At 44.1% G+C, this 25,717-nt stretch overlaps 1 protein-coding gene across 1 annotated transcript in view; it reads left to right on the top strand.

The window, feature by feature from the left end:
* The window catches only part of LOC115191782 (FRAS1-related extracellular matrix protein 2-like), a 51,104-nt gene that overhangs the window by 13,069 nt on the left and 12,318 nt on the right, over positions 1-25,717 (top strand). Inside the window, exons 3-11 of the mRNA XM_029749707.1 lie at positions 10,859-11,005; positions 12,601-12,831; positions 13,196-13,321; positions 14,930-15,181; positions 21,539-21,688; positions 23,466-23,675; positions 24,435-24,632; positions 24,964-25,128; positions 25,347-25,529. Of these exons, the coding sequence (XP_029605567.1) occupies positions 10,859-11,005; positions 12,601-12,831; positions 13,196-13,321; positions 14,930-15,181; positions 21,539-21,688; positions 23,466-23,675; positions 24,435-24,632; positions 24,964-25,128; positions 25,347-25,529 (1,662 nt within the window). The remainder of the gene's footprint in view (positions 1-10,858; positions 11,006-12,600; positions 12,832-13,195; positions 13,322-14,929; positions 15,182-21,538; positions 21,689-23,465; positions 23,676-24,434; positions 24,633-24,963; positions 25,129-25,346; positions 25,530-25,717) is intronic.

The following is a 25,717-nucleotide window of genomic DNA, read 5'->3' as shown; positions in this document are numbered from 1 at the left end:
TTTAACTTTTCACCCTTCGGGGAGATCCGATGGACGGAGGAATGCGTAAATCATCAGTCAGCCCTGTGGAGTAGCAATTAAAAAATGTAAATGCCTTTTGGAAATGGTTGTTTAGAAACTGATGTCAATGTTATACAACAATAAGCAGACTGACTGAATCATAAGTGACAAACTCAGACATGTTCCCTTCATTCAAGCCTTAATGTATTATTTGATGAGGGAATACCTTATCCCTTGAGGCCCATAAGGACCCAACCAGCCCACTTGTTCTGTTCTGAGGGGAGATTATGAGGGACTCTGGCTGTGTAGAGATTTCCTCTTCGTTGAGTGATGGACTCAAGGAGGAGTTGTTAGAACAGGTGAGAACGGTTAGGGTTAGGAGGACGGGGTATTATTACATTCACTACACCGATAACTGATTATTGATCAGCCCTCTGTCCCTTCACCTAATCCTGCTGAAAGACACAGCAAAGCCCTGACCTGGAAGGGAGGGAATTCTGCCTCGCTCAAAATGGCCACCTTTGAATGTTTCCTCAACACTGTTTTTGTTATTGTTGGCTATCCCTGTGTGATAATAGGTATGACCAGGTGCTTGGATGAAAGGCAGTGTCATTCTATCATAAAAGGCTAGATGTATTTTCCATTTCCATATAGCTTCTTCAAAATAAACTAGTCTAATGGCACAACTATTACTAGCCTCTGAGCTCTATCCCAATAATGAAGTTCAGTCTGTCAGTTGGGGTTACTCCTCGTGTCATCCAGGACTGTCTACAGACGAGTGGTCCATCAGGCCAGGGCTACCCTGCCAGAGGCTAGTAGTAACCCCTTAAACTCGTCCAGACTCGTCCAGACTTCTGAAGGGTTTTTCTTCCTCTGTCTTTTTACCTGTTGAACCAGGAAAAGCCCATTGAAACCTGGCCAAGAAGGCAGCAGCATCAATACAACATTACAACATACAATACAATCAGCACAACAATAAAATACAATCAGCACAACAATACAATAAAAGCAGCACAACAATGCAATCAGCACAACAATTCAATACAATCAGCACAACAATAAAATACAATCAGCACAACAATACAATAAAAGCAGCACAACAATGCAATCAGCACAACAATTCAATACAATCAGCACAACAATACAATACAATCAGCACAACAATACAATCAGCATAACAACACGATCCAATCAGCACAACAATACAATAACAATTTACCCTCCTCCTGAACAGAGTCTTGCATCAGAGTTTTAAACTCATTCAGGTAGTTAGATATGGAAGTCTACATCAGATTTTTTGAAGAGTGCTCGTTAAGAAAACGATAGGCTAGTGAGTAGATAGCGAATATTAGCTTCCAGGCAAACTCTGCCAAGGTTAATACGTTATGCAAGAGGAGGTCGTGCCGTTTTGGTTTTCTTAGCAATAGCAATGATAAAAATGTACCTATATAGTCATGCTAATTGGTTGTATTTTGAAAATAGCCTCCCTGTGTTGAATAGAGTTGAATCATTCTCAATTTTATAATCTGGTAGCTTCCCCTTTCACTCCAGGTGTCACAAAAAGAGCCGTGTTGAATAGACCAAACTGCAGCGGGAATATGGATACTCATATTTTAATTTTTTAAAAAGGAGTAAAGCATCCACTGGAAAAAAAACAATACACACGACAGGAACAGTCTTACAGGCATACAAAAACGCAGTGCAAGAACAATCCCCCACAAATGACAAACACACCCTAATAGATGGGACTCTCAATCAAAGGCAAATAGACAACACCTGCCTTCAATTGAGAGTCCCAACCCCAATTAACCAAACATAGAACCAGACTACCTAGACTAAACATAGAATACATGAATCTCAAACAGTGCCCAAAAAACCCTGGAATACTTAAATCAAATGCCCTTACTACAAAAACACCACCCCGAACCACATAAACCAAATACCCTCTGCCACGTCCTGACCAAACTACAATGACAATTAACCCTTATACTGGCCAGGACGTGACACCAGGCTCCTGCTGCATGGGGAATGATAGTAGACCAGTGGAAGAGGTAACAGTGTTATGCGATCATTCCTGGGAACACGGAATGTGCTTCCTGCCTTCAAGACTCCCGTCTCCTGCCACACACACAGACATACCTGGAAGTGAAGTTGGAACACTAGTAGACAGGTGTATGGGACTGGGAGAGTTCCAGGACCAGCAGTATCCCCTTTCGTAGTCCCCCACAGACCCCACTCACAACCCCCAGAAATCAAAGCCAATACTTAGATAGGAACGTTTGACTGCATTACAGCCAGCCCCCTGTTCTGTTCCAGAGGGGTAGAATGACACTTTTTCAGAGGAGGGAAATAGTATTTTTTAGAGAGAGAAAGAGAGAGAGCAACAGAGAGAGAGCATGTATGATTTTCCATAGTTGTTCCCATGCTAAAACATTTGTTTCCCGAAGGGCTAGCGCACAGCACATAACAGTACTGTAGGTTTGAGTGCTGTCGAGGCAGTGAGAGCCAGTGAATGAGGCTTGAGTGGGTCGCGGCCATTTTACACAGCAGGCACCATGACTTCCTAAGTGTGTGTTCGGATCTAACCTGTCAGCCATGTCAACAGCCGGCCAACGATTTACTGTCCCCTGGTGCCAGTTGAAGGTCTACCTTCATGTATACTGTGACTGTGAGGCGGAGGCTTCTTCCTCTCCCTCTCTCTCGCTCTCTCCTTGCCTCCTGACACGGGGCAGATAGATTTATTGGAGTTGGGAGAGTGTTGGGAGAGTGTTGGTGTTGTGATGTATGGCCCCTAGAGGTTATTCATATCTGCTTCCATATGGCAAAGCTGTCTGCTGCTCCCCATACTTTCTTTTAAAAGTGTCTTTATATTCTGTACTTTCCATTATATTCTACTCTCTCGCTGTCTGTTTAAAGATGTGTCACTTGCACACTTGTTCTGCACAGATGTAGGGTCTTAATTTGAGCCAGTTTGCTACAGCAGGAAAATAATCATTCAGCAAGAGGAAATGTGAATTTTTTTTAAATAATTAATAGACATTTTTGTAGGGGTGGATACATTTTTTTCGTAAGGGAAAATTAAGTCTGACATTTCGGAGTGTAAATGACAAATTTCAGAAGCATTTTTCAAACCTCATATTCACAACATGTTTTAAGTGTCCTACACCGCAAAAAAGTTATCCTGCAACAGGGTGATCAAATTAAGATCCCACATCTGTATGTCTTAAGCTATAACGTCAGTATCTATCCTCTCTTTCATTTATATTTCCATTTGAGTCATTTAGCAGATGCACCTTTCCTTTCCTCCCTCTCTTCTTCTCTTCTATCACGCCTTCCCTCAGTTTGTACGTTCGTACGTTCTGCTAGGATTCACTAAGAATCTTGACACCACTTAGTCGTTTCATTTAGCTCAGTTGGTAGAGCATGGTTCTTGCAATGCCAGGATAATGGGTTCGATTCCCGGGATCACCCATACGTTCAATGTATGCAAGCATGAGTGTAAGTTGCTTTGGATAAAAGTGTCTGCTGAATGGCATGAGTGTGCAAGACATTCTAATATTGAGTTGCACCCCTTTTGCCTTCAGAACAGTGTTCCACAAGGATACTGGCCCATGCTGACTCTAATGCTTCCCACACTTGGCTGGATGTCCTCTGGGTGGTCGACCATTCTTGATACAGATGGGACTGTTGAGCGTGAAAAACCCATCAGAGTTGCAGTTGTTGACACACTCAAACCAGTACGCCTGGCACCTACTACCATACCCCATTCAAAGGCACTTAAATATTTTGTCTTGCCCATTCACCCTCTGAATGGCACACATACACAATCCATGTCTCAATTGTCGCAAGGCTTAAAAATACTTATTTAACCCGTCGTCTCCCCTTCATCTACACTGATTGAAGTGGCTTTAACAAGTGACATCAATAAGGGATCAAAGCTTTCACCTGGATTCACCTGGTCAGTCTATGTCATGGAAAGAGCAGGTGTTCTTAATATTTTGTACACTCAGTGTTGTGTATATATATGATTAAATTATTCATTTTGGCCAGTTGCCATGGACAGTTAGGTTTGTTTTCTCCAAAATGATGCAATAAGCCCCAGTGGCACCATTGGGGGTGACCCAGTCTCTCTGTCACCTTGTGATGTGCGGCATGCTGCCTTTCCGACCCAGATCAGGTCACTGTTCTGGAGTCAGTGTTATTTTACAGTACACGGCAGTGGCCAATAGGATCTATTAATATGCCTGGCTCCTCCAATCCAAAATCCCAACCATGGGATCTTCGGAATGCCCCAGAGGAAACTAAGTTGAGTACTCTGGCATTTGAGAATTCACTTTCTGTATTGTTGCGCCAACGTTAAAAAAAGAGAAAGCTGTTGTAATTGAATAAATGGTATAGAAATTCTGATCATACACCTCAATATAATGACTCAATTAATGGACCACATGTGAAATCTATATTCACACAGGTGTTGTTGATGGTTTTAGCTGCAGGGACTGTAATAATAAGGGCCATAGGTAGCCGAGAGGTTAGATTGTTGGGCTAGTAACCCAAAGGTCGCTGGTTTGAATACCTGAGCCGACAAGGGGAAAAATCTAGCAATGTGCCCGTGCCCTTGTGCAAGGTACTTAACCCTTATTTGCTCCAGGGGCGCCGTACTACCCTGACCCTGTAAAAGAACCACAGGAGGTTGGTGGCACCTTAATTGGGGAGGACGGGCTCATAGTAATGGAGTTAATGGAATGGTATCTAACTCATCAAACAAATGGTTTCCATGTGTTTGATCTCATTCCAGCCATTAATATAAGCTGTCCTCCCCAATATGAGCCGTCCTCCCCTCACCAGCCTCTGGGGAAAACAACACATTTCACTGCACCTATCCGGTGTATGTGACAATAAAACATTATTATTATTTTTGTATATATGTGGTTGTTTTGCCTACTTTAGTTGAATGCAAATCACTCTGGATAAGGGAGTCTGCTAAATTACTAAAATGTACATTTCTGCAAGTTTATACCGGGCCATGTTGCAGAGTGCAGAGTGCAGAGTGACCCAGTATAAATAAAAAGAGGAATGAGGAAATGTAATAATCATGGTCCTCATTCCTGTCACTCAGCGGGGATATACTTACATGGGCGCCGCTTTCTGTTGCTCACCCTTGCATCATTCTCTTGGCTGTCAAAACCTCATTCTGACCAATGATATCCCCCCCTCCTCTTGAGTCCCACCCACTATCCTAAGTATATCTATGTATGGCTATGAATACTGTAGCAATGTAAATAGGACCTGATGACCTGATGAAGAATGTGAAATGAAAGGACACTGAGGGGGTTTTCTGTAGGGCTGCTGGTTGTTTTATGGATGGATTGCTGACCATGGTCTAGGTTGAAGATGACAAAGGTTAAAACAAGGGTATCTATTATCCCATAACTCTTTGCAACAATGGGACCTAGTTAGCTAACCTAACTGATGTCTCCATTATATCCTTAGTCATCGAGGCTCACAGGAGACCATCTTGAGAATCTTGGCAAATCCCCTGACAGGTCATTAAAATGACAGTGGTAAATTAATTTGACCTGTTAGCCACTAAAGTTACATGTTGTTGGAGCATAGGGGGGCAAGCCAGCTAGCTACTGTGTGAGTTAGTTATCCAAAGATGGCTGCACCGTAGGGAGCCCCATACCTGGAAAACATCCAGTCTTCTCACTCAGGTCTAAGAACATGAAAAATGTCCAGGGGCCAACACTTAGCAGTGGCTGTGATATACTGGCCATGCTTATTGCTTACTCAAACCATTAGCCTAGCATTAATAAATCACTCTAAGGACAAATTTATTAAGAGCCTGAAACAGGGGCGTTTCAAAATGCCGTCTTCTATAAAACATTTCATCTGATGGTGAGAATGATAATTATTGTCAGTTTGAAATGCAAAAGAAATGTGGGCTGAGAGTGTGGATGATATGTTAGTTGTAAAGATTGTAATAAATGAGTTCGTAAATCAGTTAGAGACATCAGAACCCCTCCATTTTGATCTATTCCTGTAACTTTCTGAAAGTCCCAGCAGAGACACCTGGTTCAGAGGGAATGTGGCCATTACTTAGCCTTACATACTCTATCCATGTTATTGCTCTCATAAATACCAAGGAATGCGTCCCTCTCCACTTCGGCAAGACGCCTCAGTTCATTTAAATAGGCAGCAGCGCTGAGCACTAATCAGTCTACATATCATTTGAGATGGAGTTTTATACAAACACTGAAAGGCTACCGCTCAGTTTCACTTTAGGTTTATCTGAATCAGTGGTAGTGATGTGACCTTCTCTAATGGAAAGCAGAAAGTGTATGGTGTGCTTGACAACACACCACTGGATCCTTGTCTGGTGTAGTTGGATTCCATGCCAGGTCTGGACACGGTATCTGACAGGATTCACAAAAGGAGCCAGAAGAGGATCCCCTCCTCTGAGTTTGAGAAAGGAAAGCAGGCAGGGAGGCAGGGAGGGAGGCAGAGAGACATGCCAGAACAGTGGGCTGTGGGCCACCCAGACAGTGGCCTGCTGTCCCTTGTTCATCCTGGAGGGACAAAGCCAACATAGGTATAGAGGGATGGGGTGGGAGGGGCACAGCTGTCACTCAGATTCTTTTTCCCGAATCTGAAGTTCTGACAGGAGTTCTCTGAGACACAGAGCGAGAGAGAGAGAGAGAGAGGCGTTTTTTCTCATTACTTGAAAAACAGATGTTTCCGGTTCTATTGACCCCACTGAAGGTGCAGAGCTTTAGGTTCACTGTGGGCAGAGTGGACACATTTTCATGACAATGGCTGACTGGAGTGTCACACCGGCCGGATCTGAAGCCCCCTATCTTACGGTCACGTCTATGGCTCTGACCATGTCCACCTGGGGGATGGAATGTGATATTAGTGTAATTCATTATACACAGACAGCTCAGATTGTAATGATATCACCTTGTCATTTTTTTAAAGGTTTTGTTTGTGTGCTTGTGTCATTGTAGCAGGTGCTGATTTGTTTTTGAGGCCTGCCTGCCAACCAACTCTCTTGGACGACACACAAAATATATGTATGACGATGACATTGCCTTTGTCATAGTTGTCATAGAGTTTTCAAAGGCTCAGATATCACACAGCCAGGGCTTTGAGGTCCCCTCCACTGGCTGTGCATCTATGTATAACATGATGTATGTATAACGTCACAGCGACGTCATGGTGTCACAACATACAGTGTCTCTATCAGGTCTGGGAAATGGAGACATGGTTAGACTTTTCCTCAGCTCTTTTTTCAATTGACTCCCATCCGCCCCCCGGTCGGCAATCCAACTCTGTTTTTAAACAGGCTTCAGGTCAGGTGGTAAATGCTAGATGTCCTTAAATCTCACCTGTCCTATTTTATCGACATGTTGATTTAAGTTATTCTGAGGATTTAAACTCAAATGAACTCCAAGACCTTATTTCACCCTGATAATTGAGTGACAATTGAGAAATAACAGCAGCTGATCAATTAAATTAAATATTGTCATTAGCGCTTATATTAATTCATTTCCCCAGTGCAGAACAGTCTGTTTCTAATTCTTACCGGTCAATTGACTCCTTTGTTTTCAGTATTATTTTACTTACATAGTCTCATCATCTACAGTATTTCACCAGACAAACTACACCATGTTAGAAATTGGTATTTCTATGCAATCCACAAGACAAAATGGCATTATTACCCGATTATGACGTCTTGAGGGTAACAGTGTCAGAGCTGAAACCAGAAGCTGTCAGATAGAACTGGATGCCAGAACGATAGAACGTCTTTTTGTCTCTGACCATGTTCATACGATTATCCTATCTGACACACAATACAGGCTCACTAAGCTCAATATCAGCTCTGTGTAAACTGGGCAGCCTGCCTAGGAACACGTGCTGTTCTGAACAGAAACACTCCTTCAGATTCTGTGGGTTTGAGGAGATATGAGCAGAAAGGTATACAGGTTTTATAAATCAAGTTTCTTCCTAGATAAGTGAATATTACACTTAATGTGATGGACTGAGGTGTGACTAATGTGTCTGTAGCATTTAGTTTATGTGCACGGTACGTTCTAAGTACAGTGACGGACGAAAGTCAACAGTCACTGCACTTCCATTTTACATTTCAAAGATGCTCAAGAGGTGTTTGATATTTCCACTCAGGCTAAATGGAAATACACTTAATCAAACACTCAAAATCTTCTTTTGAAGTTAGCTGGCTCATCTTGTCTATCAATTGGCCACATGCACACTCATCAAGCTTGGTGGAATTTGGGGCAGGCAGAGACAAACATGATGAATGCTTCCTGTATTTTTAGCCGGAGCTGTCAGAAACATGAGCATGGTCAAGGATAGCCACCGTTAGGTGCTAGGGGCTCCTATGTCAAACTGGGACTCCATAGCTACTATACTATAGTTTGGGGGATGGCTTTTGTTTGTGTGTGTGTGTGTGTGTGTGTGTGTGTGTGTGTGTGTGTGTGTGTGTGTGTGTGTGTGTGTGTGTGTGTGTGTGTGTGTGTGTGTGTGTGTGTGTGTGTGTGTGTGTGTGTGTGTGTGTGTGTGTTTTAGAGTAAACAACATAGTGAAACGATCCAATTTAACCAATGCCCTCAAAAATCCACTAGTTGGTATCAGTTCAGTTCAATCCACCGTCATTGACATCCAGGCTTGGCGGAGTGTGGTTTGATCCTGGCCCTGTTGTGTCTTGGTGCTGGCCCGGCGCGCCATGTTGACATGTGGGTTTGAGGAAGTGGCCCCATCTCCTCCATCCAGTGTTTTCATTCTCCCCAGTCACATAGCAGAACGCCCACAGCTCCTTTCTCCCTCAGCCAGGCAAAACCAACCCCAATGCAGGCTCAGTGTATGAATGAACCAGATGCTCCGTGCTGTTGTCCTCCATAAAGCCTAGTGAGAGTTTATTTCTTTAGTTAGCCTCCTCTCACAGGTTCTCTGTCACCTCTCAGAGGATTGGTTCTGCCTCCTTTCCTTAGTGTTCTGTTATGTAGGGGTTAATATCCAAAGGGTCTTTTCTCCGCATTGACCTATCAAATCCTCGACTCTGGTGCTGCAACCAAGAGTGCGATAATAATGATATTAATAATACATAATAATAATAATACATTGAATTTGGAGCACCTTTCAAAAACCTCAAGGACACAACAGGGTTAATAATATCAAGGGTATTTACTTCTTGACACGGACCTAACCAAATCCACCACTATATGTTTGCAACCACTGTGCTACTAGGCTAACACTAGCACTCCTCTGCTAGAGGGATATCAATGGTTAATATCACAATATCACAATGATATTCTTATGACCACAACCACCATGGTGCTACACTAAAGGAAGTAAAGGGTTAATATGAAAGGGTCTTTTCTTGACATTGACCTACTTCCTCCATGGCTGCTCAGAGTTAGACTCAGGGGTCAGGTTAATAACAGGCTAATAAGGCCTTTCTGCCACTGTGACCAGCGGTGCAAAACTGACCAACACCTCTCTAACCTCCGCGGCTCTCTGAACCCACTAAGCTCTGGCCAATCAGACACAAGGTCAAGGGTCCTCCTAGGGCCTGTCAGAGAGGGGATAAGCCAAGGCGTTTGGACGTTTGGCCGCAGTTATAAAAAAGAAGCTTGGGATTAAGATTTAAGCATTAAGAAAGTTACTGGCTAAGTAAGTAACTCTGTCTGTCTAGAGCGGCCACTGTCAAGCGGCGAGTGGAATACTTTCTTTTGAAGGATAAAGGAGTCATGAGATAGTATGGATTAAGGGCAGAGGAGGCAACGTATAGTCAACGGTGATCAGTGCCAGGTGACTACGAGCTTGAGACCTGGGTTCAAATACTGTTTGATATCTTACTTAATACCTTAAAAAAAAGGGGGGGGGGTTGTACTTTTGGGACTATTATATTGGTCCCATTGCGTCAGGTAAGCTTAATAGAGACCAGGCAACATATTTGAAATTATGAAATGATTTAGAATAGTATTTGAACCCAGGTCTGGTTAATATGTGTGTTTTATGGCACCTGTTCTCTTCATTCGGCCTAATGAGGTAGATACACTTCAAGCTGAGAAAAATGACCTAGATATGAAGTCTTAATCGCTTTAATTCTGAGGTTTTACGGAAGGTCCTGTCCAGGTTCAAATCTCAAGTCAGAGGTTTCCGTGTGCATTGGTCACAGACTCAAACATTGTAAGAACTAATTAGTTAATCTTTCTGTTTCTCACCACTCTGTTTGGGTCAGAGGTGACAGAGAGCACGAGAGACAGACAGACAGACAGACAGACAGACAGACAGACAGACAGACAGACAGACAGACAGACAGACAGGCAGGCAGACAGACAGACAGACAGACAGACAGACAGACAGACAGACAGACAGACAGACAGACAGACAGACAGACAGACAGACAGACAGACGAAGAGAGATGAAGAGAGACAGGGATTCCCTTGAACAGACCGTCACTTACAGTAGCTATCTGAGTCACTGTCAGCAAGTGATCCATTAAAAACTGGTCTCTCTCTCTCTGTCCTGTTTTGGCCCATTCCCTGAGACTGGTAAGGAGGTAAGACTCTAGCCAGGGGCAGGCAACCCTGCCAAAGGAGCCAGGGAACTGACACATGTATGTGGGTGAGGAGGTGAGAAACCCTAGCCAGGCACTGTCTGAGAGTGGGGGGATAGAGAGAGAACAATGGAGTGAGAGAGGAAATTAGAAACTAGGCATCATTCAAGAGGCCTGTGATGGAGGATTTGGGGGTAAGCCCTGACATTAAGTTATCAAGTTACCCGTCACAATTTAAAATACTTTACAAAAGACTGATGTCAAAGTTTTGTCTTCCAGGTGGAAACAAGCTGAAGCCGCAGCCATTCCGGCTCAACTGGTCATGGATCAGCCTGGAGAAGGAGTACTATCTGGTGGATGAGGACGCCAAATTCCTGGAGGTGACGCTCAGACGCAGGGGATACCTGGGAGAGACATCCTTCGTCAGTGAGTATTGGAAGTCTTACACAGTATTTACCACAGATCTACAGCAGTCTTGACCTAAACAGATAAATACAATGACTAAAATGGGACCTATAGCAATATTTACCTCTAAACATAGATATAGAATGACTAGAATGGGTCCTATAGGAGTATTTAACTCTAAACATTGATATAGAATGACTAGAAGGGCCCCTATAGCCGTATTTACCTATAAACATAGATATAAAATGACATAAATTGACCCTATAGCAGTATTTACCTATTGACCTAGAAATACAATGGGACATGTGAAGTGTTCCAAAATAAACGTTTTCACATGATTTCACATGTGAAATTTAACGTGAAATTGTGATTTTCCACATGTGAAACCATGTGGTTTTTATGTAAGGGAACATAGATATAGAATGACTAGAATGGGGCCCCATCAGCAGTATTTACCTCTAAACATAGAAATAGAATGAATACAATGGGAACAAAGCTCCTCAGTCATTTTACAGAATACTCATGGGTACACTCAATATGGCTGACATGGAGATTCTTTGTCTATGGTACTGAAAGTCTTGAACAGGATTTACATCAGATCTATAGTATTCTGGTTTGATTTTTGATTTATTAGGATCCTCATTAGCCGACGCCAAGGGCATGCACTCTTTGAAAAAAAGGTGCTATCTAGAACCATAAGGGGTTATTCGGCTGTCTCAACCCTTTTTTATTGCAGGTAGAACCCGGCACCAAAAAGGGTTCTTTTATAGGGACAGCTGAAGAACCCTTTTGGAACCCTTTTTCTAAGAGTGTACCATGATAGATCCTGTTGGAACTGGCTTGCACTTGTTGGTTCATCACCCAAGTGATATATCTGAGTTAGTACATTTCTCCCATTGTTTTCTCTGCTTGTCATTCAGATAAAGGTAGTTTTAAATTGCCACTATTTCAATCACCCACCACCATCAACTCTGACTAGGGGTACTTCGAAAAAATGTAAATGTCAGTGGAGAGACTATTCAGAAAGCAGGACCTATTAAACTGTCATTGTGTTAAAAGACTGATTGGCCCTTTAAGGGTCTTCATGGAGTGTATTTATCTATTATTACCCTGCCATTAGAAGAAACCTAAGAATAAAATAGACCCCCTGGTTATCAATCTGCCCTGTGTGTGTTCCTGTTTGACTGATGACCCATTTCCTGTCTCGCTGGTGAAGTTTGATTGAGGGGTCAGATAGCCCTTCCTCATAGAGGTCACCAGGTAATGTCAACATGCTTGTCTGTTTGGCTCCGTCCAACACACAGGCTTTTATTGGGTACACTCTGATATTCACAGTTGTCTTTGACGACGCAGTAGTGGGCAAATATGAACAAAGACAGACAATGAGAGCTAACCAGGCAACTACAGTCTGTAAATCACAGTCAACCTGCAGTCAACTCACATCCTCTGAGGCCCTACAAACTACACAGTGCTACGTGCCATTATTATAAAGCTATTCAGTTCAATTAGGTTCAATTCAACTCAATTCAGTTCAGCTCAGCTTACCTCAGCTAAATTCCTATTCAATGTAATTAAATTAGGTTCTATTTAGTTCAGTTCAATATGGTTCTATTCAGGCATCACCACCAAGGATGGCACGGCGGAGAAGGACAAGGACTTCCGGGGAAAGGCCCAGAAGCAGGTCCAGTTCAACCCAGGCCAGACAGTGGCCACCTGGAGGGTGAAGATCTTCACGGACCTGGAGTTTGAGACCAGCGAGACCTTTGAGATCCAGCTGTCAGAGCCTGTCATGGCCGTGCTGGAGTACCCCGATACGGCCACTGTGGAGATAGTGGACCCTGGTGATGGTAAGAATGAACGGCCTTATCTGCAGATTGTCTGTTTGATTTGCCCTCCGACATGAAATCCTTTATGAATAGTAGATAGGCTTAAATCAATTGGAAAGGCTACATTAATTTACATGGATTGACACATTAAAAAATATAATTGTATCCTTCATTTAAGATTCCGAATCAGATCATGTTTATTGTTCCATTGCTGGGCAATTTGATGGCAGCAGCAAATATGCATGCATCAAATAAGTACAGACTCACCTGGGCTTGTAAACTCTTCTTCTCTTGTTCTCTATGGCCTATCCTTTCTCCCATAGAGATCCTATTAAATTACTATTCTAATTCTGAATGCTATGGTTTCTCCATCTTTCCTCTGCAGAGTCCACGGTGTTCATCCCCCAGGCAGAGTATAAGATAGAGGAGGACATTGGGGAGCTGCTGGTGCCTGTTCGCCGCTCTGGAGACCTCAGCCAGGAACTCATGGTCATCTGCTACACCCAGCAAGGTGAATACAGTCAATTATATCATTCAAATACATGGGTTTTTACAAAGATTAAATGCATGAATAAAATACACATAGCTATAGAGTGCATTCGGAAATTATTCAGACCCCTTCCCTTTTTCCACATTTTGTTATGTTACAACCTTATTCTAAAATGGATCAGAAATATTAATAATCTCATTAATCCAACACACAATACCCCATAATGACAAAGCAAAAACAGATTTTTAGAATTCTATTTTTTTTTAAACAGAAATACCTTATTTATTTAAGTATTCAGACCCTTTGCTATGAGACTCGAAATTGAGATCAAGTGCATCCTGTTTCCATTGATCATCCTTGAGATGTTCTACAACTTGATTGGAGTGCAGTTGTTGTAAATTCAATTGATTGGACATGATTTGGAATGGCACACACCTGTCTATATAAGTACCCACAGTAGACAGTGCATGTCAGAGCAAATACCAAGCCATGAGGTCGAAGGAATTGTCAGTAGAGGTCCGAGACAGGATTGAGCTGGGGAAGGGTACCCAAGAACACAGTGGCCTCCATCATTCTTAAATGGAAGAAGTTTGCAACCACCAGGACTGAGCAATCAGGGGAGAAGGGCCTTGGTCAGGGAGGTGACCAAGAACCCGATGGTCAATCTGAAAGCGCTTCAGAGTTCCAGAAGGATAACCATCTCTGCAGCACTCCACCAATCAGGTCTTTATTGTAGAGTGGCCAGACAGAAGCCACTCCTCAGTAAAAGGCACATGACAGCCCGCTTGGAGTTTGGCAAAAGGCACCTAAAGGACTCTAAGACCATGAGAAACAAGATTCTCTGGTCTGATGGAATCAAGATTGAACTCTTTGGCCTGAATGTCAAGCGTCACGTCTGGAGGAAACCTAGCACCATCCCTACGGTGAAGCATGGTGGTGGCAGCATCATGGTGTGGGGATGTTTTTCAGCGAGACTAGACTAGTCTAGTCAGGATCGAGAGAAAGATGAATGGAGCAAAGTACAGAGCACTCGGGACCTCAGACTGGGGCGAAGGTTCACCTTCCAACAAGACAACGACCCTAAGCACACAGCCAAGACAACGCAGGAGTGGCTTTGGGACAAGTCTCTGAATGTCCTTGAGTGGCCCAGCCAGAGCCTGGACTTGAACCCGATCGAACATCTCTAGAGAGACCTGAAAATAGCTGTGCAGCGATGCTGCATCCAACCTGACAGAGCTTGAGAGGACCTGCAGAGAAGAATGGGACAAATTCCCTAAATATAGGTGTGCCAAGCTTGTAGCGTCATACCCAAGAAGACTCGAGGCTGCCAAAGGTGCTTCAACAAAGTACTGAGTAAAGGGTAAGAAAACCTATTTAAATTGGTTATTTCAGTTTTTGCTTTGTCATTATGGGGTATTGTGTGTAGATTGATGAGGGGAAAAAATGATTTAATCCATTTTAGAATAAGGCTGTAACATAACAAAATGTGGAAAAAGTCAAGGGGTCTGAATATTTTCCGAATGCACTGTAGATATATTGTAACATAAAACTACTCTCCTTCACCCACAACTGTCTGTCATTCTTCCATTGACCCTTAACCATTGACCCCTGAACTCCTTTTCCCAACAGCCAGTGCGACGGGCACCATCCCCAGCATGGTCCTCTCCTACAGCGACTACATCACGCGTCCCGAGGACCACACCAGCGTGCTGCGCTTCGACAAGGAACAGAGGGAGAAGCCCTGCCGCATCATCATCATCGACGACTCGCTCTACGAGGAGGAAGAGAGCTTCAACGTGACCCTCAGCATGCCCATGGGGGGCCAGGTGGGAGCCACCTTCCCCAGCGCGAAGGTCACCATCCTGGCCGACAGTGACGACGGTGAGTGGGGTTGTTGGGCGTATGGCAGGTGGTAGCATCTATGGTCACCTGTTGAATACAGAGGTCACTCAATTGTCATGAAACCCTACTTGAAACTTGAAACCCTAGTTCAAATAGTTCAACACACAGGTTCAAGTCAACTTGAATGCTACTCGTCAATGGCAACAAACTCAATGATTCCTGACCCTTTACTATATTGACTATAAAGGAAACTCTACCAGTATCAGAATTACTTCCTATTCGACCCCCCAGTCTCTTGGGTTCAGTGAACACGGGTACACTCTTTTAAAAAAAGGGTTCTTCGGCTATCCCCATAGGATAACCCTTCAATAAAAAAGTTTGGTTCCGGGTAGAACTCTTTCCTATGGGCCACTCCTAATGTTATGACTTCCTGTGACTTCCAGTAGGCCACTCCTAATGATATAACTTCCTGGCACTTCCTATGGGCCTCTCCTAATGATATGATTTCCTGGGTCTTCCTATGGGCCACTCCTAATGATATGACTTCCTGGGTCTTCCTATTGGCCACTCCTAATGATATGACTTCCTGGGTCTTCCTATGGGCCACTCCTAATGATATGACTTCCTGGGTCTTCCTATGGGCCACTCCTAATGATATGATTTCCTGGGTCTTCCTATGGGCCACTCCTAATGTTATGACTTCCTGTGACTTCCTATGGGTCACTCCTAATGATATGACTTCCTCTATGTTTGTTATGGGGGCTTAACTGTTGCCCGAGACACTTTGATGTGCCCAGTTACAATTTACAAGTGTACAGGTGTGTGTGTGTGTGTGTGTCTTTGTCTCTGGGTTTTTGTGTGTCAGTCTCTGTCTGTGCTGTGTGTTGTGTGTCAGTGTGCACCTGTGATGCCGTAGCAACCAAACCCTTTCATCCACATTGATTTATTATCATTTGATCTCCCAGCAGTTGTCTAATATCAAACACAGTCGCTGAAAACACATAGTCGTGCAACTAGATACAACACTATTGAACTGATAACAGGGTCATTACTTTCCACTGATGATAAACACGTATCAATAGCATTACTTTGCTTCACTCTTTGTTCTCCTGTTAGTGAGGTAGAATAAAGGAACAATTGATGCAGCCAAAAGCACTAAGGTAAAGAGGAAAGACAGGAGACTGAAAGAGAGAGAGCTGGTGCCAAACAGTAGATGAAAGGAGAGAGGAGAGGGAGGAAGGATGTGGTTAGAAGTTGGTTTATCAACAACAAAAAACAACTGAGCCACATAGGAAGTACAGTAGGGCTTGTGAGAGCATGTACTGTAGAACTGTACAAAGCCTAGTGAAACCTCTTTGGTGAGAGTGTTACCATCAACACCATAACTCAGAGGCCAGGTGCTGAGGATCCTCCAGCCACCATCAACACCATAACTCAGAGGCCAGGTGCTGAGGATCCTCCAGCCACCATCAACACCATAACTCAGAGGCCAGGTGCTGAGGATCCTCCAGCCACCATCAACACCATAACTCAGAGGCCAGGTGCTGAGGATCCTCCAGCCACCATCAACACCATAACTCAGAGGCCAGGTGCTGAGGATCCTCCAGCCATCATCAACACCATAACTCAGAGGCCAGGTGCTGAGGATCCTCCAGCCACCATCAACACCATAACTCAGAGGCCAGGTGCTGAGGATCCTCCAGCCATCATCAACACCATAACTCAGAGGCCAGGTGCTGAGGATCCTCCAGCCACCATCAACACCATAACTCAGAGGCCAGGTGCTGAGGATCCTCCAGGTACCATCAACACCATAACTCAGAGGCCAGGTGCTGAGGATCCTCCAGCCACCATCAACACCATAACTCAGAGTGCCAGGTGCTAAGGATCCTCCAGCCATCATCAACACCATAACTCAGAGGCCAGGTGCTGAGGATCCTCCAGCCATCATCAACACCATAACTCAGAGGCCAGGTGCTGAGGATCCTCCAGCCCGGGTGATACCCTTCTTTACTGTAACCACTGGTCTCTACATGTAATCTATTCCACTACAAGTCCACTCATGGATGGCGCCATTCCCCAAAGCCACACACAGACAGTGGCACACAAACACACTCAACCCAAGACAAAAGCACCTCTCCCAACATGTTTGTCTTGACTTCCCTCTCTTTGCCGGGTCCTTCCCCTCCTCCCTCCTCCCTCCTCCCTCCTCTCGCTCCACCCCTGACTACACACTCCATCTGTTCTACAATCCTATACTTCTAGTAACAGGTGGTAGAACTGGGAAGAGAGAAAACGGAATAGAATAGAAACTCCAGTCTTAACTACACTGGACAACCCTCTGTCATGACACATAAAAGAGCTCTCTAAACGTGTTTTGTTCTGAGTCACTCCTCCAACTCCACCGTTCAGTGGAGCTGGGGGAAAACAGAGGGCTTCCCTTTGTGTTGCAGGGGCCAAGAGGCAGGTTGGGAAACAGGGGGAAACAGGGATTTGTGGGAGAGGAATGTCAAATGACAGGCATGTTTTTCCTCCGGCTCCTGTTTGATGGCGTTCAGCCTCCATTTTTGTTTTATTTGTGTAGCTGTTATCTGAGATGGAGGTGATGGTTTGTTTACAACTTCAAGAATGCTCTGGAAGTAAAAAAAAAAGAAAAAAAAGAAAGTGGAACATATTAGGATATGATATCGACATAAACGTTCCCTCTTTTCGTTTGCATGTACGTCAAATATGTGTTTGTTTCTTGGACACAGGTAAACCAAGAAAAACGTTCAATGGAGATTTTACATTGATAATGATTGTTAATCCAGGACCAGACTTAAAGGTCCAATGCAGCCGTTTTTATCTCAATATCAAATCATTACTGGGTAAGAATGACTTACCTTACTGTGATTGTTTTAAATTAAAATGGACAAAAATACACAAAAATTGCTTCTTAGCAAAGGGTAATTTCTCAAGCAAGAACTTTTCTAGGCATGTCTGGGAGTGGTCTGGGTGGGAAGGGGAAAACTGAAAATGAGCCGTTACTGGTAGAAAGGTTTAGACATCTCTTCCTTATTACCACATGGTGATGTCACCATGGAAGGCCAAAACTCCATCCCACCAAAACAGGCTGACATTTCAGGCAGCCTTTTCAAACAGCTCTTACACTAACAGTTATTTCACAGTATTATTCCAAGCTCATAGTGTGGAAATATATATAAAACACAGAAAAATCACGAAAATCTGCCTTTAAGCTGTGTCCGGGAAGCTGCCCCTTAGTGTTCAAGTGATTAACTTTCTGAATCTGAGGCCACTCCAGTCCCCCCCATCCACTCTATCTGACTGAATGAGTCATTTATCTCTCTTTAGTTGTCTTTCTGAGCCATTCCTCTTCTTCTCCTCTTGCACTTCTCTCCTCCTCCCCCTCCTCCTCCTCCTCTCCTTCCTCTCTCCCACCCTTCAGAGCTCATTCATTTCACTAACTGGTTTGTTCTAATGACAGACACACTCACAGTCAGGGCTACACTCCCCACTCCCTCCCCTGTAATTTGGAGTACAATGGGAACGTTATGTATAAGTAATCAGCGTGCATTCTCAGACATGATCTCCAGGCGACAAGAGGAGATGTCTTCTCAATGTGAAGATTCATTCCTCCATTGTGCCACAAACTTCTTGGTGGGTCCTGAAATCTAAAGTGACAACACTGTGTGTGTGTGTGTGTGTGTGTGTGTGTGTGTGTGTGTGTGTGTGTGTGTGTGTGTGTGTGTGTGTGTGTGTGTGTGTGTGTGTGTGTGTGCGCGTGAGCGTGCGTGCGCGTGTGCGTAAACCTGTGGTTGGGACCCCGGCCAGCATTAGGCTTCATTGTTATTAGTCTGGCTCTTCCTTCTCAGTGATCCTTTAGGGATTGTCATGTCTCCTTCCCCCTAACCAGCCTCCCCTGGTACTAAACAGTATCTCTGGTGATTGAGAGGTATTGAGAGTATGCCAAGTTTCAGCGGGTCAGTGGTGGTTGTCTGACTGTGGCAGTACAAGCCCTAGTCTAAAAACATCTCTAAAAACACCTCTTAAAATCCTCTTCACCTAACAGTCAGTTAAATGTGTACATACTTCCGATTCTCCATGTCTTACTTTTACTATTTTATCCAGCTATAGACTAAATAATCACGAGTGTCACAATATTGTATCTGCCCCTTACAGTGAGGGGAAAAAAGTATTTGATCCCCTGCTGATTTTGTATGTTTGCCCACTGACAAAGAAATGATCAGTCTATAATTTTAATGGTAGGTTTATTTGAACAGTGAGAGACAGAATAACAACAAAAATCCAGAAAAACGCATGTCAAAAATGTTATAAATTGATTTGCATTTTAATGAGGGAAATAAGTATTTGACCCCACATGACTTAGTACTTGGTGGCAAGCCCTTGTTGGCAATCACAGAGGTCAGACGTTTCTTGTAGTTGGCCACCAGGTTTGCACACATCTCAGGAGGGATTTTGTCCCACTCCTCTTTGCAGATCTTCTCCAAGTCATTAAGGTTTTGAGGCTGACGTTTGGCAACTCGAACCTTCAGCTCCCTCCACAGATTTTCTATGGGATTAAGGTCTGGAGACTGACTAGGTCACTCCAGGACCTTAATGTGCTTCTTCTTGAGCCACTCCTTTGTTGCCTTGGCCGTGTGTTTTGGGTCATTGTCATGCTGGAATACCCATCCACGACCCATTTTCAATGCCCTGGCTGAGGGAAGGAGGTTCTCACCCAAGATTTGACGGTACATGGCCCCGTCCATCGTCCCTTTGATGCGGTGAAGTTGTCCTTTCCCCTTAGCAGAAAAACACCCCCAAAGTATAATGTTTCCACCTCCATGTTTGACGGTGGGGATGGTGTTCTTGGGGTCATAGGCAGCATTCCTCCTCCTCCAAACACGGCGAGTTGAGTTGATGCCAAAGAGCTCCATTTTGGTCTCATCTGACCACAACACTTTCACCCAGTTGTCCTCTGAATCATTCAGATGTTCATTGGCAAACTTCAGACGGGCATGTATATGTGCTTTCTTGAGCAGGGGGACCTTGCGGGCGCTGCAGGATTTCAGTCCTTCGCGGCGTAGTGTGTTACCAATTGTTTTCTTGGTGACTATGGTCCCAGCTGCCTTGAGATCATTGACAAGATCCTCCCGTGTAGCTCTGGGCTGATGATCATTGCTCATGATCATTGCAACTCCACGAGGTGAGATCTTGCATGGAGCCCCAGGCCAAGGGAGATTGACAGTTCTTTTGTGTTTCTTCCATTTGCGAATAATCGCACCAACTGTTGTCACCTTCTCACCAAGCTGCTTGGCGATGGTCTTGTAGCCCATTCTAGCCTTGTGTAGGTCTACAATCTTGTCCCTGACATCCTTGGAGAGCTCTTTGGTCTTGGCCATGGTGGAGAGTTTGGAATCTGATTGATTGATTGCTTCTGTGGACAGGTGCTCCTAATCTCAGCTCGTTCCCTGTATAAAAGACACCTGGGAGCCAGAAATCTTTCTGATTGAGAGGGGGTCAAATACTTATTTCCCTCATTAAAATGCAAATCAATTTATATCATTTTTGACATGCGTTTTTCTGGATTTTTTTGTTGTTATTCTGTCTCTGACTGTTCAAATAAACCTACCATTAAAATTATAGACTGATCATTTCTTTGTCAGTGGGCAAACATACAAAATCAGCAGGGGATCAAATACTTTTTTCCCTCACTGTATAGAAATGGCAGATAGCTCAATTATAGATCAACCTCATTGGTGGATGTACAATAGACAGCAGTAGCTTGTCAGTGATGATCAGTCTGGCTGTTATAGAGGTGTGTAGAGAGATTAATCCGCTGTGTGTTCCAAAGATATGCATTCCTTCCCTCTAGTCTATTACTCAGAGAGGGAGGTAGAGAGATACTCCTGTCTGTGCTGCACCCCCCATCTCCTCCCTCTTATCAGTGCTACTGTCATCAGACAAGGAGGACATCCCATCCCTCTTCTCCCCCAACTCATCCCCCTTTCACTTATCCACCCTTTCTACCTGGCTTTTCAGGTGTGCACTGTAGATCTCTGGCACTGAGTTCAGACAACACTGTCTGGCCTCGATGAGGGGAGGATGATGAAGGGATGAGTGGGATGACAGCTCTCTTCCTGGAAAGAGAGGGGAAGAGGGGGATGACCCCGTCAGCCGCACCAACTGTATCTGACAAGCCGAGTTCAGACCAGAAATGTGGATTATCCCATGACAGCTTCTTCCCTAAAGACATCCTTAATCAAAACCACGTTTGTAACTTAATGTTCATATCTGTAAGATGTAGATGATAATATACTGACCTCTCCCCCCCTCTCTCTCCTCCCCCTCTCTCTCTCCCCTCCCGCTCTCTCTCTTTCTCCCTCTAACCCACAGAGCCCTCTCTGTATTTCGGAGAACTAGATTACATTGTGGATGAGAGTTCAGGCTACGTGGAGGTCAGGGTCTGGAGAACTGGCACTGACCTCTCCAAGACGGCCACAGTGACCGTCCGCTCCAGGAAGAGTGACCCCGTCTCTGCTGAAGGTCAGAAGAAGAACGTGGATGTTAGATCTATTATTCCAGAATACAGTGTCATGCAAAAGTATTCATCCCCCTTAGTGTTTTTCCTATTTTGTTGGATTCTAAAAAAATATATATATAAAAAAGGAAAAGTGGTGCGTGCATATGTATTCACCACCTTTGCTATGAAGCCCCTAAATAAGATCTGGTGCAACCAATTACCTCCAGAAGTCACATAATTAGTTAAATAAAGTCCACCTGTGTACAATCTAAGTGTCACATGATCTCAGTATATATACACCTGTTCTTAGTGGTGTTGCAGGCCCCAGAGTCTGTAGCACCACCAAGCAAGCGTCACTACCAAGCAAGCGTCACCATGAAGACCAAGGAGCTCTCCAAACAGGTCAGGGATAAAGTTGTGGAGAAGTACAGAGCAGGGTTGGGTTATAAAAAAATATCAGAAACTTTGAACATCCCACGGAGCACCAAAAATGGAAAGAATATGGCACTACAACAAACCTGCCAAGAGAGGGCCGCCCACCAAAACTCACAGACCAGGCAAGGAGGGCATTAATCAGAGAGGCAACAGAGAGACCAAAGATAACCCTGAAGGAGCTGCAAAGCTCCACAGCGGAGATTGGAGTATCTGTCCACTTTAAACCGTACACTCCACAGAGCTGGGCTTTACGGAAGAGTGGCCAGAAAAAAGCCATTGCTTAAAGAAAAAAAATAAGCAAACACGTTTGGTGTTTGCCAAAAGGCATGTGGGAGACCCCCCAAACATACGGAAGAAGGTACTCTGGTCAGATGAGAATAAAAGGTCACTTTTTGGCCATCAAAGAAAACGCTATGTCTGGCGCAAACCCAACACCTCTCATAACCCAGAGAACACCATCCCCACAGGGAAGCATGGTGGTGGCAGCATCATGCTGTGGGGATGTTTTTCATCGGCAGGGACTGGGAAACTGGTCAGAATAGAAGGAATGATGGATGGCGCTAAATGCAGGGAAATTCTTCAGGGAAACCTGTTTCAGTCTTCCAGAGATTTGAGACTGGGACGGAGGTTCACCTTCCAGCAGGACAATGACCCTAAGCATACTGCTAAAGCAACACTCGAGTGGTTTAAGGGGAAACATTTAAATGTCTTGGAATGGCCTAGTCAAAGCCCAGACCTCAATCCAATTGAGAATCTGTAGTATGACTTAAAGATTGCGGAACACATCCAACTTGATAGAGCTGGAGCAGTTTTGCCTTGAAGAATGGGCAAAATCCCAGTGGCTAGATGTGCCAAGCTTATAGAGACATACCCCAAGAGACTTGCAGCTGTAATTGCTGCAAAAGGTGGCTCTACAAAGTATTGACTTTGGGGGGTGCATAGTTATGCACGCTCAAGTGTTCAGTTTTTGGTCTTATTTCTTGTTTGTTTCACAATAAAAAATATTTTGCATCCTTAAAGTGTTAGGCATGTTGTGTAAATCAAATGATACAACCCCCTAAAAAATCTATTTTAATTCTAGGTTTTAAGGCAACAAAATAGGAAAAATGGCAAGGGGGATGAATACTTTCGCAAGCCACTGTATCTGTCACAGTATTTACAATTCCCCTGGAGTCCCTCAATCTCTGTTTTCACATTATTCACAATCTCTCTATCAGTGTAATTACACAGAATTCCCAATCGTTCCTAATATTTCTCAAACATTCCGGTGTCATCTCTTTCTCTGTTATGGTAGTATTCCAATGCCCTTACTGACTCTCTCTCCATAAAGATATGTGTAATGTTCTATTTCTGTCCCCCTGCCAGCCGGCCTAGACTACGTGGGCATCAGCCGTAACCTGGACTTTGCCCCCGGGGTGACCATGCAGACATTCAGAGTGACCATCCTGGATGACCTGGGTCAGCCGGAGCTGGAGGGGCCGGAAACCTTTGACCTGGTGCTGAGGATGCCCATGAACGCTGTGCTGGGAGAGCCCAGCAAGACCACCATCACTATTAATGATACTGTTACTGACCGTGAGTTATACACACTCTGTAACACATACATGTAGATATATAGCCCCCAGAGAGACCACCATCACTATTAATGATACTGTTACTGACCGTGAGTTATACACACTCTGTAACACATACATGTAGATATATAGCCCCCAGAGAGACCACCATCCCGGCTAATGATACTGTTACTGACTATGAATTATACAGACACACACTTTTTCACACACTGTTTTAGCGTTAATATAACCACTATTTTAGCGTTAACATAACCACTGTTTTAGCGTTAACATAACCACTGTTTTAGCGTTAACATAACCACTGTTTTAGCTCTAACATAACCACTGTTTTAGCTCTAACATAACCACTGTTTTAGCTCTAACATAACCACTGTTTTAGCTCTAACATAACCACTGTTTTAGCTCTAACATAACCACTGTTTTAGCGTTAACATAACCACTGTTTTAGCTCTAACATAACCACTGTTTTAGCTTTAACATAACCACTGTTTTAGCTCTAACATAACCACTGTTTTAGCTTTAACATAACCACTGTTTTAGCTTTTCTCTTTGTATGAATTGTTTGTGTTTTGTTATCCATATAGAAGTAGCTTTGAGATGATTGTCTATGGCACATTTAGTCAGTGAGCAATGAGAAAATTAAACTATGCTCCTTATGCAGAAGCCATGAAAAGAATATTGAGCTACTAGAAAACCACAGTACTGATAAGTAGTATTCTGTTCCCTTCAGAGCCTAATTCAAATCTACTTATCATTCCAGTGCCCAAGGTTCAGTTCAAGGATGCTGCCTATAAGGTGGATGAGGCGGACGGGGAGATGAAGGCCGTAGTGTATCGTAGTGGAGACATCAGTCACAGGTCCACGGTGCGCTGCTACACCCGCCAGGGCTCTGCCGAGGTCATGATGGATTATGATGAGAGGCCCAACACGGACGGGTCACTCGTCACCTTCTTACCAGGTAACCCCAGTCTCTCTCTCTCTCTGTTTCTCTCTCTCTCTCCATATCCCTCCCTTTCTCTGTCTCTCTCTCTCCATCTCAATCTCCCTTCCTCCCTCTTCTCCTCTCTCTTTCTCTTTCCTTCTCCTTTCCTCCCTCTTCACCTCTCTCTCTCCCCCTTCTCTTACTCTCTCTCTCTCCCTTCCTCCCCCCCTCTCACTCCCCCTCTCTCTCTCCCTCCTTCCCTAGCTCTACCCCTTCTCTCTCTCAATGTCTTTTTATATGCCAACCCCCCATATCCTCATATTTTTATGTGTTAACGCTGTGTTCCCCCTGTCTGTCTATCCTATAGGGGAGAGTGAGAAGGAGTGTGTGGTGAACCTGGTGGATGATAACCTGTATGAGGAGGATGAAGAGTTCCGTCTGGTGCTGGGAACGCCCAAGAGCAAGTCACCCTTCGGAGCCTCCATAGGGGAACAGAAAGAGGCGGTGGTCACCATTACTGACGACAAAGACAGTAAGCATTACCCAAGGAACACGGAGATACCTACCACACCTAACATTGGGCTACATTGTATAGATCTATCTAATAAAGTATTACAATAATATTTGTAAAGTATTACAAATTAATAAAACACTCTGTTTTATTTATTATTTTATTCAGTCTCTAGAGAGTTATAGTTAGTAGTATGTTCTGTTTTGTATCTTGAGTCTAACCTGATTCTCTCTCCTCAGAGCCCATCATCCGTTTCAGTGAGATTAAGTACAGTGTACGGGAGCCCCAGATCCAGGGGGAGACAGCCGTGGTGAAGATCCCTATCCTGAGGCTAGGAGACACCTCCAAGGTCTCCCTGGTCAGGGTCCACACCAAGGACGGGTCAGCCACCTCTGGAGAGGACTACAACCCGCTGTCGGAGGGTGAGTCCTACCATTAAGTTATCATATAGTTTAATCATGTAACACAGACATAACTAACCCTAACATCCGGAGAGGACTACAACTCCCTGTCGGAGGGTGAGTACACATAGAGGAACTGTAGTCTATGTTCCAATATCCACTCTAGCATCCCACTTAGATTGTCCAAAGCATTGCTTCATTCTAAGTGG

Source organism: Salmo trutta, chromosome 4, assembly GCF_901001165.1.
Source record: "Salmo trutta chromosome 4, fSalTru1.1, whole genome shotgun sequence".
Classification (NCBI taxonomy): Eukaryota; Metazoa; Chordata; class Actinopteri; order Salmoniformes; family Salmonidae; genus Salmo; species Salmo trutta.
The sequence above is the reverse complement of the archived record's forward strand: the minus strand, read 5'-3'. Positions and strand labels throughout refer to the sequence as shown.